A 15,663-nucleotide genomic window follows, 5' to 3' on the forward strand; every position below is an offset into this window, starting at 1 on the left:
ATTTAAAATTAAATTTAATGTGAATACTATTTCGATACGAATAGCAAGTTGTAAGTTTCAGCATTCGTTACGTAGCTTCTTATAAACACTTCATAAATTAAAGGGGTCAGTTGTCTTTCTGTTAATCTGTCTCATAATCAACCATTCAAGGGCTCTTGGGTTCCAGTCCCTCTGGCATTTCAATCATGTTTCTTCAAATAACACCTGTACTGGTAAGGTTCAGGTGATCCGAACACTAACCCTAACCGTGCGCTGTTTTTAGCTCACCAGAGCCAAAGGTCAGGGTGAGCTATTCGTATCAAAGGGGGATGCTCCGGCGTCCGTCATCCGTCGTCATGCGTCAACAATCGTCTTCTTCTCTGAAACTACTAAGCAAATTTACTTCAAATTTGGTCTGTAGCATCCTTGTGACAGTCACACTTGAATTTGCTCATGTCATTCCAGCTGAGCTAAAAATAGAAAAACCTTAAAACATCTTCTTCTACAGAACTAATGGATGGATGATCACCAAACTTTGTCTGTAGCATTATTGGGTAGTCTTTTATCAAGTTTGCTCATATTAATTAGATTGGCCCCTTTTAGGGGTCAGCAGAGCTAAAAATAAAAAAAACTTTAAACGTCTATTTCTAGAGAACTAATTGATGGATGATCACCAAACTTTGTCTGTAGCATTCTTAGGTAGTCTTTTATCAAGTTTGCTCATATTATTTTGATTGGCCCCTTTTAGGGGTCTCTAGGACTAAAAATAGAAAAACCTTTAAACATCTTCTCCTACAGAACTAATGGATGGATGATCACCAAACTTTGTCTGTAGCATTCTTGGGTAATTCTTTATCAAGTTTGCTCATATTAATTTGATTGGCCCCTTTTAGGGGCCGCTAAAGCTAAAAAAATAGAAATACCGTTAAATGTCTATTTCTAATGAACTAATTGATGGATGATCACCAAACCTTGTCTGTAGCATTCTTGGGTAGTCTTTTATCAAGTTTGCTAATATTATTCTGATAGGCCCCTTTTAGGGGCCTCTAAAATTAAAAATAGAAATACGTTTAAACATCTTCTCCTACAGAACTAATTAATGGATGATCACCAAACTTTGTCTGTAGCATTCTTGGGTACTCTTTTATCAAGTTTGCTTATATTAATTTGATTAGCCCCTTTTAGGGGCCACTAAAGCTAAAAATAGAAAAAAACCTCGAACATCATTTCCTACTGAAGAAATTGATAGATGATCACCGAACTTTGTAGCATTCTTAGGTAGTCTTTTATCAAGTTTGCTCATATTTATTTGATTAGCCCCGTTTAAGCTAAAGCTTAAATACCCCAGGTCATGGCATTTCTTTAAATTATTGTTTTAACATATTCTATGCTCAAATTTAATATTAGAATATATTGACATTGCAACACTGAGAAGCAGTTGTTTCTGGTGAGCGACTCAGGGCCACCATGACCCTCTTGTTAAAGATTGAGCTTAAATAAATACTGTTCAGTTAAAATGGTTCAAATTGGTTTCTTAAAAAGTTTATTATAACACTTCGTTATGTATATCATTGTAAACGATATCCCAATGCTGTCACATCGGACACATAAAATAATTTTATAATTTGTCAAACGTCAAATTCTTTCAATATCACCTAGAACTTTCCCAGCATCATAAGTACAATTCCGTTTGTCTTCAAATATTTAATGGGCCGACTACGACGCCGAAGATTGATGTTTCTTTATTTTTAAGACTTACAAAAAGACCCCTGTAATAGACCCTTGGTATAGTCAGAAACTGTTTTAACTATTTCTTAAATCATATATGAAATAACTGCTTTTTGTTTGAGTCCAAGACAATTACTCACTCACCTGAGTGACTTGTTATCTCGGAAAATTTTCCTATAATAATTTGTGTTGTTTAATTCCCTTCCGTTATTTTCTCTCCCCTGAAAATTTCCCCTTCCCCACCCACCCCTCGTTATTTTCACTCAACAAAAGATTCCCCTTTCGTTTTTTTCTTGCATATCAGACTGGTGTTTCCATTTGTTTTTCCCATGCTGGAAATTTCATCTGACTAGGTGAGGGGGGTGCCAGATGAGTCGCGTGCTATACGAAAACATGCTTAGGATGACGTAATTTTGCCGTTATGAATGAAGTTATAATTTCATACTCCGTTGTAAGAAAATAGTTTCGGGTGTAATGACATAAATTTCCATGAAAAATTGTTTTATATAGGTAAAGAATTGAAGATAGTATGGTAGAATATGCAAGACAAAATATATGACATATGCTCACGGTTCGGAACATCCGCCCCTCGGGAACCCGCCCATGGACGGTAACTCGGAAAGCCTCGTTTCCGCCACCGCAAAATATGAAAATTATTATTAATCTAACTTCGGACAATAAACTTTCCGTTCTTTTCTCACTTCAGTTTTAAAAAAAAATCGATCAGGATTAAAGGTCGGGGTATTGTCTAGGACGTTTGTTATGTCCCATCTTATCCATGTACACTCAATACGATATATCTGTGTATTTCAGGTGTAAATGTATAACCAAAATACAACAATATGACGACTAATTCATCAAACGTATCCCTTCTCGAGGACAAACTCTTGCAGGATGCCCATCAAAGAATTGTTAGAGAGCACATCCCGTTAATTGTGTTCTTGTTTATAATGTCCGTGCTAGGCATCATCGGCAATATTCTGACAATCATTTTCTACGGGTACAGGGTAAAAATGACGTCTACAATTACTTTAATTCGGCTGCTGGCTATAGAAGATCTTATCGTATGTTTTCTATTGTTTACAACGATTGCTGATCTCTTCGTTAACATACTCTTTACGGACAGTATCGTCTGTAAAGTGATGTACTTCTTCGACCACTGGTTCGTTGTTTCGTCCGTGTTTACTTTATGGATCATCTCTATTGATAGATATAGACGGATGTGTCAGCCACTTAAATCACAATTAACTGTGAAAACTGCAACAATATCGGTCATTGTGACATCTATATTCTCAATGATATTTTCCTCTCACGATTTTATCACATACACTGCTGTAGAAGTTAATATTTCTACTTTCGACGCATCACATCCGTATGTAACTGGCCATTACTGTACAAATACAGACAGCCCTGATCTGCAGACGGTCGTCATCATCTTCCACGTCTTAGACGCGCTGACCATCTTCGCGTGTTTGTTAACATTTGTCTTTACGTATGGTAATATTTGGCGGGCACTTCGAGCACACAACAGAAATACAATACATTTGCACACGTCACCCATCCTTCTCCTCGCGACATAGCACATCTGATTTCAACAGTAAAGTATTAAAAACAGCGTTGACGATACTGAAAAAGACAAGAAGGAACCTGAGACTTTGCTTAACAAACAATCTGTTCATTTTAGTCTGAGCAGCAATTTGAATAATTCGCAACCATCCATTGGTGATATAATCAATGAGACAAAACCTATGGCAACAGATAAACATAAGCAAAGACGATCTTCTTCTAAATCTTCAAAGACGAGTAGATCAGAACGGAGTCTCACTATTATGATGTTTGCAGTCACAATCGGTTTTGTCGTCTGCTTCACCCCATACTTTATAGTTAATGTCGCTATAAGAGTATCCTCTGAAACAACCGAGGACGAACTTCGAACAATAATTGAGTTTGCCTTGAGGTCTCCATTCTGGAACAGTGTCATAAACCCTATTATATTCTGTGTATTCAATACCCAAAATACAGACCGTTATGTGAAAAAATGTCTTTTTTCTAAATGCCCAAGGAAACAACCCAAAACAAACCCTTAAACCCGTAGCCAAGGGTGATTAAAAAAGATTTTGGATATAAAAACACTTTTAAAAGGACGATTCCAGTACAAAAATTTAAAATTTAAATTAAATTTTTTCCCCTTACCCAAAACTCAATTGAATACCATTTCATATGTTTGAATATTTATTTTGATTTTAACGCCGATTTCAACAAATAACATTTTGTATATACTCGTAACATTAATTCATACATTTGGACGAAAACTTTCATTATATCATCTTGTGATGAACAAAGACTTAAAAAGTATCAGCAAAAGCCATGAAGTGAAGAACCTGTTTACAGGACACATCCTTAAATAATTCAATTGCATAATAAATTGAAAACATTGGAACTGTTGAGAATCAGCGAAGTATTAAGACACAGAATAATTGACTCTGCTTTTCTGGATTTTGAAATCTAATTTATTTAATGTGTTGATACGCCAATGCGCACGAGCGTCTGAATTGTACAAAATTGTCCAAAACGTTTTTTAAAAAAGGATTTTTATGGTGTATGTACAGTTGTGTGCCGATTGGTTCCAGGGTCTGTCTTGTGGTCATGCCTGATCCGAAGTTTAACAGGGCTGCATTCCGTGAACGGCTTTCTCCCTTGTTCATCTCTGTATTCATATTTGTCTAAATTCTAGCGAGAAATGTTTCTAATGTTCTTTCTATCTGGTATCAGAATGTGGGAACAACTTTGTATTGTATTAAAAGTTTTTTTTTCAGCCCAATTTAAATCATATTTTCAAATGAAGATTTTAATTTAATTCATTATTTTGGCAATTAATTTGGTTTATCAAAAACTCTTTCAAAAAGTGGTATCTCAGATAATCCTTCTAGTTATAAAGGTATTTCCATCGTTTTGTATACTGCTAATCTCTTAAAATCATTCTAGAAAACAAAACTTCAACAGTCTTTAGGCTTAACAATGTTATTAAATTTTTAAAAAAAACCTTAATCAAGATCAAGTGATCATATGTTTAACTCAAGAACAATTAATCAAAAGGATTATGGTAAAAATGTGACTAACCCTGTTTGCCTGTTTTCTTGATTTCGAAGCCCTACACTCGGCACTTTTGTTAATATACATAAGATTGGGGTCGATGGTATTTTTCTTTTCAATATCTTACAAAGCGTGCATGGTAATATTTTTTGCATACAATCTGGTCATATAATCTCTGAAAATTTAAGTGTAACAGTTGGTGTTGAACAAGGTGATGATATAATCCCAAATCTGTCTAAGATATACAATAACGATCTGCCAGACATCTTTAACCTTTTTACTACAATAGGGACGGCTTTATCCGTCCCTGTTATTTTCGGCGTATTTGCCATATGGACGGCTTTAGCCGTTTCTATAATAATAATAGTAATAATAATAAATTAATAATAATAATAATAAAAATAATAATAAATATAAAGAAAATTATACCATCGACAATAATTATTATTATACTAACAGATTTGGAAACATATATAATTATTATAATACTAATAACAAATAATAATAATTATATTAATTAATAATATAGTAATCACTTTGAAAACCACCTGGAAAATAGATGATCAATAAAACAATAACCCTCTGGCAGCGAAAGGGTTAAAGTTTCTCATGATGATCCACCAGAAATAAACAATGGACTTATATCATATCTCATATATGCTGATTTATAAAGCTGTTTTAATAAATCGTCAATGTAATGTGAAAAAAAAAATGTCTTACTTGCAACCTAAATAAAACTGAGGCTATTGTGTTCTGTAATGAAATGTCCCCTAAAAATATAAGTAGGAAACTATTTGTATAAATCTTGAAATATTATTCTCATAATTATAATGTGTAAAAATATCTACAAGAGAGGTTTGTGAGCTAAGTTTAAGCTTAATCTAATTTTATTTATTTTTTTCAAAATGAACGTTATTTTCGGTGTTTATTCTAGAAGGGGGGTGGGGGATTCACTCATATTTTTGAGAACAACCCCATATTTTTTCCGAGGCCGGGGGAAATTTTACATAGAGAAAGAAGGAAAAAGATGAACAAATGTAATAAATTCTCATTTTTCGATAATTACGAATTCTAGAATAGACACTGAATTTAATTCATATCCATCGCCAAATTTTCATCAGAGAATAACCCTTTGCCTTTGTCAAGAGAGTTTCAGTACATTTGACAAAAAGGGTACCGTTATGGAAATACACCGTGGGTAAAGAACAACTTGCTTAACGATTTTGTAAATAAAATAAATTGTGTATCGCAGCTTGATTGTATGCAAGTTTGTGTCGTATATCCATTAGGTTGATACATACATGTATGAAGCTCCTCCTATTTTATAGTCTGTCCCATTCAAAATGGGAATGAATATTTGCCTGGTATAGATTAACAAAACGAGGTAGAGTTATAAATAAACCACTTTTGTAAACCCCCCAAAAATCTCCCTCGAGACTTTTTCATGATATTTCTCTAAATACTTACTTAATTCTCTTGCAAAAGCAAAGTTTTATTTCTCTACGACAATATCTTGTAGTTTTTTTGTATTTTGTCTTTTTTTTCTTTTTTTGTTTTTGTTTCGTTTTGTTTTTTTTTGTTGTTTTTTGTTGTGATTGTTTAGCTATTGCCGAATCACTCTTCATTTGAAGTTTGAAGTTGTAACTATCCTGATTAGTTATCGTACGGCTAGAACCTATTGATGTCTATTATATAATATGTTTCCGCATACATATTTAGAAGAATGCAAACAACCACTTCAGAACTACTTGATGTCTTGCGTATGTTTCCATTGTGAACAGACAGACACGATTTCCGATAGAAAGCACGATGATAAAAAAAAAAAACAAATGCTAATTTTTTTTAATAATTTCAAAACTGATTTTAAAGGCCAATTATTCCTTACACATACTATCATTTTTAATACAAATGTATTTTTTTTTTTTTTTTTTTTTTTTTTTTTTTTTTTTTTTTTTTTTTTTTTGGTATCTTGCTACAGTTTCCAAAAATTTACTCATTTGCTACACATAGTTGTATTGATTGTCTAAACCCTAATCCTACATTTAAATACTGCTACCTTGGTGACGCACTACTACTGCTCGTTTAGTGCTATTTTTCTCAGTTGTTTAACATCTAATATGCTATAAATCCATTATTAGAACATTATTAAACACATGTTTATAGAATATGAAAAACATATGAATTTTTGAGACATAATATGCCTTTAATGATAATTATGAGTCATTTTATTATCTTATGATGATTAATAGATGAAATAGATAATCAATAAAGAAATGAGGGAAATGAAGATAATTGTTCGTATACAATGACTAATACAAGGAAGGTGCCACTATAATAACGGCCTTGGTTAAACTTCCCGAGATCACTTAAAACTGTGATTTAATTCCAGTGTTTATACACATAATTATACGTTTTCATCCTTTTCAAGTAGGTTTTACATTATCAAAATAAACTGATGGAAAATTTGAGATAATAAACTGGAACTGTATGTACGTGTTTGTTTATTGTAAGTTATACGTTTTAGCCTTTCATATTTCATTTTAAAATTATGTTATACATGTATAATCTTTATTCTAATTTTAAATTTTAAACAAAATTAAAATATATGAAGTTTGATATTTTTTTAGAAATGATTAATTGGAAAAGGTACTAATACCTACCAATGTAATGTCTACTATAATAATTACCGCTGCAGTCATACTATATTTATTATACAAAAAAAATCAAGCTTGTTTCATCTTGTTTGTTCTTGTTATCACCGTCGGGTTTTTTATGTTTATTTCTAGTTCTTATGTAGAAGATAATCTATTTGTACGACTGCTAAATTATGAAAGGTGAGACCAACAGAAGTTGACATTCACTAAACGTAACCCCTAACATTCATATTACTAATAAAAGTTAGATAAATCTGGATGTTATGTAAACTATATGAAATTCCCATGTCTATACTTTTTTTAGAAAAAAAATGTATTTTCAGATTGTGTGATTGTTTTTTACTTCTGAAAGATATCAGTAATTATATATATGAGACGCGTATGACAAAACCAGCATAATGCGTTTGCGACCAGTATGGATCCAGACCAGCCTGCGCATCCGCGCAGTCTGATCAGGATCAATGCTGTCCGCTATCAGTTTCTCTACTTTCCTGATCAGACTGCGCAAATGCGCAGGCTGGCCTGGATCCATGCTGGTCGCAAATGCATTATGTTTGTTTTGTCATGGTCCGGCTCATATAAACTATTTACAGTTTGTCGGTATGTTCTATATTCTAACAACGCACTGATGCAATGCTAGCCAACATCCAACGATCAGAAATAGATAGCCAAAACCTTCCAAAAGAAATATTAAAAAAAACTAATCCAACGTCATTTTGATGTTACTTTATATTCTTTGCGGTCAGTTATTGTTGACTATATCAACTCGAGAGAAGAATAAGTACTGAAACAGTTATATCATGCAAAATCAGACTAAGAAAGTGCGATCTGCAAATATAAATACCACGACATTTTCGTAACCTCTATGACCGTTCAGCACGGCATTTTTCTGATCCACTTTCAAAAGGGCACATTCTTTTACTTGGGGACCACATGCTACTTTTCATGGAATGGCATGAATGTGTCTCATTGAAGGTTCCATGATCCCCGCCGTATGAACACATCTGCAGATGTTTCTAAATTCAAAATTTTATCATTACATGTTTGAATGGTGAATACTGCCGGTGCTAGGGGCGTGGACGATAGCTTGCTATATCCAGTACCTAATGAAAGAGAGTTATGCGTATTCGTTTACAAATAATGCCAACTAAAATCCAGCTTGTTACATTTCCAACAACAAGCATGCTCGGTCCAACTCATAAGTTCAAATTTTAACTTCACGTTGATAAGAGCCAGTTATCATCATCAGCATCATTGTGACCGACAGTTATGTGTTACCCTTTTTAATTTAATACTGTACGATGAATTTCTATCTTCTAGATTGACATGATGAAAGATGACGCAAAATAGTAGCTATACCAACTTGACGTTATCGTCAAAGTGGGACGAACTTTTACAAGAAGCACATCGAAAGAAAGTATTAGAATATATGCCACTGATAGTTGTACTGTTTGTGCTAGTAGTTGTCGGACTGATCGGGAACATTCTGACAATATTATTCTATGGATTTAAAATAAAGAAAACGCCTACGTTTGTACTGATATTGCTTCTGGCAATAGTTGACCTCATTGTCTGCTGTCTGGCATTCACAACTATCGCAGATCTGTGTGTTAATATTATGTTTACAAGTGAAATTCTTTGTAAATGTATGTATTTCTTGGATCACTGGTTGATGTTGTCATCCGTTCTAATTCTCTGGATAATATCCATTCATAGGTATAGAAGGATCTGCAAACCATTGGGAAGACAATTGGATGAGAGATCAGCAAAGATTGTTGTTGTCATGACAACTACGTTGTCAATGGTATATTGTATACATGTTTTCATCATTTACAAACCTGTGAAGTTAAACATATCAACTTCAGATGATTCTGTTCCAATAGTAGTTGGACATTATTGCACGAATACCGATGACCCGGACATTAGAGATGTTCTCATTACCTTTCATATCATTGACATAGTCTCTATATTGTTCTGCTTCGCGACATTTGTGTTTACTTATGGAAACATATGGCGCACGGTTAGACGACACACTAGAACAGCGACAACACTCAAGCAGGCTGTTCCATCAAGTTCAACTGTAAAACGTACAATACCTATTCAAAACAACTTGGAGCAGACAAGTACTGTCAGCTCTAAAGACAATATATCAACGGAGACAACAACAACCCAGATGCAAATGAGTAATATCACAACTCTAGGAGTTTCGTTAAGACAGGGAAACGATCTTGGTCAGTCGGTGGGAGATTCTGAAAACGAATCTACAACATCAGTACCTAAAGATAACCAAAATAAGTTCAAATCTCAAAATGCTCAGAAGGATCTGTCTTCATCTAAAGCTTCAGAAGATCAAAAAGTGCATGCCGCTTCAAAGTCTTCAACAACGTTAACACGTGAACGTAATATAACGTTGATGATGTTCGCCGTCACAGTTGGACTCGTTGTTTGTTTCACACCGTACTTTATTGGTACTGTAGGAACAAGAGCGTTGTCATCAACAAACGAATCAGAACTTAACATTGGAAATGAGTTGGCACTTCGATTTCCCTTTTTTAACAGTATTATAAACCCAATAATTTTCTGTGTGTTTAATCCGCAATATAGGAGGTACGTGCTAGGTAAACTAGCGGCTTGTCTTCTAAGGAGGAAGTAAAAGACTATCTTGTATGAGTCTTTGTGATAAAAATCTACTATAACTTTATGGTGCCTTGAAACTAAAATACTAACTCATCAACAAACTAGTTTGTTGGTATGGGACTATATTATATCTATTATAATAACCTATTTGGGCACACTTCTATATTGTACATATTTTACTTTTTGACAAACGAAATCACTGTACCACGACTTGCAAGGATATACTATGCAATGTGCGGTTACAAGCACCTGTTACTTCCTGTAACTGTCCCTTTCTTAGGACCTAATATACATGTATATTTTGATTTGTTTGTTTCTGAGAGTTGACTCGTTTATCCGCTTTGTATTCCATACATATTTCCTTTTCTTGACCTGAAAATGTTTTTCAACACCACTCCTTATTTTCAACGTAAGTTGAAAATCACTTATAATAATTGATGTTCCTATAAAAATGAACAGCGACAAATTACATGAGATTTATTGATATTCTAGATTGAACTGGTGGAACCTTGAGTATATCCAGCAATAGAACGTTCAATAGATAAACAGGTAGAAACTTCCTCAAATGAAAGAATAAATGAAGTCGTATGTGGGACTCGAGCCCTACGCAACGGTGAGCAGCAAGTAGTTTGAAATCATTGATTTCATAATCAGTCGATCAGGAAAGCTTTTACAATATCCGAAGAGCGTAACGTTTCATCGTATGCAAGCTCCACGTTGACACTGGTGATTGTAACAAATACGACTTCAAACGAAAATTTACTGTATCTGTCCAATGTTTTAAAACTACGTTTGATTTGTTCACTTCAATAGAAAACCAGAAAACTAGTTTCAATGTAGATCCATACACCTCGGTAAATATCACCGATTTGGACTTTTCTGATCAATTTTCAACGGATTATTTTTAAAGATTTTTTTAACTTATTGATTTTTGACACATGCAACACACGTGGTTCAATCAATTGTTTAATTACTTGTGTCTTTTTTTAATTCATTTCTTTGATACATACATATTTATATGTAATGTTTCATAATTTCAATATCTAAAGTCGCATAATGAGTGATTGGCAAGCACAAAAACATAGTAGTAAAATCTGCAAAATATAATAAAAAAATGTTAAATTAAGATTTGAAACAACTACCTTCAATTTTAAACTGAAAGTCTAAACTCTTTTGTTACTGAGGCTAGTTAGGCAGTGTTTGTGTTAGTAACATTAAGGTATATATTAACCATGTATACCGTCACACCATACTTTAAAATCCGTTTTACTTAGGAGTCCGATAATTACCAACAAAAGGTCATTGAATATTTCTATCAGAACTTCGATTTCTTTATGTTGGCACAATTTAAATGAAAGTGATAGCATTGAAAGTGGTAGACACTATGATATCCCACGAGAACAGATTTTGTAAATCATGTAATATGTCAAAAACAAAAATCGAAGATGAAAACCATTTTTAATGGTCCACATTTCAGACTTTTGAGAAATAGATATGTTTATTGCTATCAATTGCCGACTTTGAATAAATTTGATTCTGTTATATCGTATTAGAGTTATATATGTGTAATGATGCGTATATGTATATTTATCATTCCTTATGATGCTTCCATGTTTTTCTGAAATTAAAATTTCGTTCCAAAAAACAATCTCTTCTCTTTTTAGACTGTAAAAATTGCATTTTGTTGTTATCGTTATTTCTTCTCTTTTTATACTGTAAAAATTGCATTTTGTTGCTGTTGTTGTTGTTTTTGTTGTTATTTTTTTCCCTATATTCTTTTTTCACACTGTATATTGGATCTGTATCGGCTATAAACATTGTTTTAACATGTTTAATTCTGAAAAAATTCGTATTCGAATATTCAAGATTGCAAACAATATTGAAATCATAATTATCGGGGATGGAGTCCTAACTTGATCTCCTTCCTGATAATTTTAATTATCGGTCAGCTTGTACGTGCATGCTCTACGGATAACAGGATGGTTCAATGCGTACTTTGTATTGATTTATTCTTAATATCTTTGTTTTAATAACTGACGTCGAAAATGTTTGTACCCGTTAATTTATATTATCACGAAGAGCCTATATAAATTGATATTTCGACGTGGATACGGAGTAAAAGATAGAAGCGTTCATTCGATAAACATATACGGAGCAGACGAACAAAACAAAATGTTCACTATCAGTGGGGTTCTTATTACATGGCTATCTATGTTAAGGTAGGTGTTCTGATTGTCTTTTTGTAATTGTTGTTATTGTTTCATTTCTAGAGTATTTCTTTATTCTGTTTTTTATTTCTATTATTAGTGTTATTATTATTATTATTATTATTATTATCATTATTATTATTATTATCATTATTATCATTATTATTATTATTATTATTATCATTATCATTATTATATTCTATCATTATATCATTATTATTATTATTATTATTATTATTATTATTATTATTATTATTTAAAATACATAACAGCAAAAAAAGTAATAAAATACATAACATAAAAAAGTAGATATTATTAAATCTCCATCTTTTGTAGAAGTTCCAATTATTCTAATGTCCCATGCCAAATTGCTCTGTCAGAAAATGCCGATGAAAAGCCGTGAGATCTAACAAACAAAGCAAATGAATGAAATAATCACTTGATGTTCAGAACATGTCATATGGTCTTAAGGTCAATAAAAGTGAATGTCATAATAGTTAAATGACATAATTAAAAAAGTTGCAGATTTTGTGTGAACAAGAGTGCCTGTGAATGGCATTGACATATATTAAATACTTTCTTTAGCTGAACACTGCGCAATATTAGCAAAACACCACGCTATACCAGTTACATTCTTAGCAGAACACTACCATTTTTGCAGCAGACTAGTCATAAAACGAAAAGGGTGTTTAATGGCAGTAGAACTTACTGCATATCAACTTTTATAGAACGACTTAAGGATAAACTGATAATTTAAATATTTATTTATTTTCTTTTATTTCAGTTTCACAGATGGCAAACCAGTCTCGACATTCACCGATGGTAACGTTACATTAGAAGAGGTAATTGGACGTAATTTTACAAACATGGCAGAAGGGATCATCTTTACTGAGAACGCCCACGACAATAAATCGGAAGAGTCAATTGTCTTCTTTGCTGCGGGCACAGACGCTTGTGACGAGACTACGGATCAAGAAGGTGCAGGAAAAGTAAATATCGCCATAGGCGTTCTACTGTTCTCTGCTGATAACATAGTGGATGAAAATCCAAGCGTAGATTACAGCTTTGAAGAAGAAGATACAAAGAAACAAAACATAATGATAGAAAAGCTGTTCAGCAACAAAGAAACAAAGCAACGACAACATAAACACAAGAAACATCATCACAATGGCAGAAAATTCGCACACTGGCCATCTGATTTTAAAAAAAAAACTGCAGAGCTCTAAAAGCTGACTCAGTCTTGATATTCAAGATTGGTAGAATTTGTCTATGTTGTGAATTTATGTATGTATCAATAAAATATTCCAAATGAGTAAAATATTGTTTATTTTTCTTTTCGGTATAAGCCAATAAACAAATGTGATACTGTGTTTTAATATAAGTGTAGCACTTTGTCTGCAACGAGTTTATCAAGCTAGATAATCAACATTTTTTTTTATCTCGTAGCACTTACGGAATCCATTATATAGAGAATAGTGAATGAGTGTAGGTTTAATACTGAATTTTTTGAACGAGAGGCTTTCATAATATTATTTATTCAACATGTTTAATAAATTCAGTATTGAACAATATCCTTTATATATTAAATTTTATGCGGGCCTCTAAACCTACACGAATATATAACTTAACTGAAAGTGGTTTTGCCATCAAACTTTAATGATCTTAAAAACTAGAAATAATGGTAGACTTATTTTTCTTGTATCATTATACATGTAACAAGAAAAACCGGGATCGCTCACCTGAGATACATTGCTAAAAAGGTCACACTTTTTATTTCTCATATTGGGTTTGTTATTTCTAACTAAGCTGCATTATAAGGTGATGTTACATGCAAAAGTATCTTAACTCTGGAAATTGTATTTTCAGAGAAGAAGAATTTTAGTACAAGTCTATGATAACTAAGTGACCCCCGGGCGAATCCATTTAAGGCCCTGGGAATATTAATTACAAGATTATGAAAATTTTGTAGAGGTTCACATAGACAATGATGCATTCAAAATATCTAAGGTCAAGGCAAAGGAAGAGGACTGAGATACATTTTCCTATACAAATAATTATGAACTAAGTGGCCTCAAGGGAGTTGGCCACCTTTGAATAAAGTGGTATGATTTTTATATGCTTTTTGAAGAGGACTTTAATGTGATTCTTCATATCCCGTATCTGGGCTCTTGGCATTGTACATTCAGAGAAGATGATTTAAGACATATTTACTATTCTTGTCTATATTTAATAAGTGCTCCTCCCCTGGGTTTGGCGATTTTCTGACCCTAGTAGAGTTATTTATATCAGTTATGTATAATTAATCTACTATGTTAAGCTACGTGCCAAATACATAAGCTCTTGCAATTGTATTTTATCAGAAAATACCTAAGTTATTTCCTTTTTAAGTCCATATCAACGAAAGTGAACGGGGCATGATTTATATAACTTTTGAAGAGGACGATAAGGTGATGTTACATGCCAAATATCTAAGATCTAGGCAATGTAGTTTCTGAGGAGAAGGTTTTAAAAAATATTTTACTAACAAGACAACATAAATTAAGGGCAAGGGTCCCATGGCAAGATCAATTTAACCCAAGGGACATGATATATATAATATTGTATATTTAAGTAGGATGTCACTTGGCATTGAAGTTTCATCAAACTAAGAAGACTAAAATGTATTTTCAATTTAAACCTATGTAAATTAAGTGACCCCTATTTCATGGCCAATTTTAACACCAGGGACATGATTTTATAATGTGATTTTTCATGCTAAGTATTTAAGATCTCAGCATCGTAGTTTCAGAGAAGAACATTTCAAATATTTCATTTTTAAAGCTTTCAGCTCATGTTACCTACTTATGCATCAGACTGGAGCCGTTTTTTAAGGAATATCAAAATATCATTCCTGTGAAGTTTAGTCATATTTCATCGAGTGGTTTAAGTGATGTCTTTCAAAGAAATTGTGAACAACGACGAACGACGAACAAATTATCATTTTCTGAGCACAAGTGTCCATGTGAGTTAGAACGACATACATATAAACAGAACAGAACAGAACATATAAATTATTTTGAATTAAGCAAATACAACTCATCTTCATATACAACAAATATACAACAAATATACACATGACTGTATGAATATGAAAAATGGTAAACGGATATCAATAAATTAAATAAACTAGTGAGAGTGTAATACAAAACACATGTAATATCCTCAATACAACAAGGTGCTCTTACATATCGTTATCCGGCAAAGACTTAAATTTTTTGTGACAACATGGTCCTCCTATCGTTATTGACATCTTTGTAAAGAAATCATCGCCTAATGAGTCGAGACGAGCAGCAAGCAAGAATTTAACGTCTGAATTAACTTGCATT

The 15,663-nt window shown here is 32.8% G+C and overlaps 2 protein-coding genes across 2 annotated transcripts; both read left to right on the forward strand.

The window, feature by feature from the left end:
* The first annotated feature begins 3,892 nt into the window (after window positions 1-3,892).
* Window positions 3,893-10,252, forward strand: LOC132723551 (D(2) dopamine receptor-like). The gene is made up of 2 exons (XM_060708288.1): window positions 3,893-7,306; window positions 8,775-10,252. The coding sequence occupies exon 2, from the start codon at window positions 8,791-8,793 to the stop codon at window positions 10,105-10,107; it is 1,317 nt and encodes a 438-aa protein (XP_060564271.1). The 5' UTR covers window positions 3,893-7,306; window positions 8,775-8,790; the 3' UTR covers window positions 10,108-10,252.
* A 1,972-nt stretch (window positions 10,253-12,224) lies between these two features.
* LOC132723549 (uncharacterized) lies at window positions 12,225-13,600 on the forward strand. The gene is made up of 2 exons (XM_060708286.1): window positions 12,225-12,310; window positions 13,083-13,600. The coding sequence occupies exons 1-2, from the start codon at window positions 12,264-12,266 to the stop codon at window positions 13,522-13,524; spliced, it is 489 nt and encodes a 162-aa protein (XP_060564269.1). The 5' UTR covers window positions 12,225-12,263; the 3' UTR covers window positions 13,525-13,600.
* The last annotated feature ends 2,063 nt before the right edge of the window (window positions 13,601-15,663 follow it).

Source organism: Ruditapes philippinarum, unplaced genomic scaffold (genome assembly GCF_026571515.1).
Source record: "Ruditapes philippinarum isolate M1 unplaced genomic scaffold, ASM2657151v2 ctg4643_1_1_1_1, whole genome shotgun sequence".
Classification (NCBI taxonomy): domain Eukaryota; kingdom Metazoa; phylum Mollusca; class Bivalvia; order Venerida; family Veneridae; genus Ruditapes; species Ruditapes philippinarum.

Excerpts from the sequence above, each read along its gene's own strand:
- LOC132723551 (XM_060708288.1), top strand. The coding sequence starts at position 8,791 with ATGACGCAAAATAGTAGCTATACCAACTTGACGTTATCGTCAAAGTGG.
- LOC132723549 (XM_060708286.1), top strand. The coding sequence starts at position 12,264 with ATGTTCACTATCAGTGGGGTTCTTATTACATGGCTATCTATGTTAAG. Across the intron at positions 12,311-13,082 it reads ACATGGCTATCTATGTTAAG|TTTCACAGATGGCAAACCAG; the intron begins GTAGGTGTTCTG and ends CTTTTATTTCAG.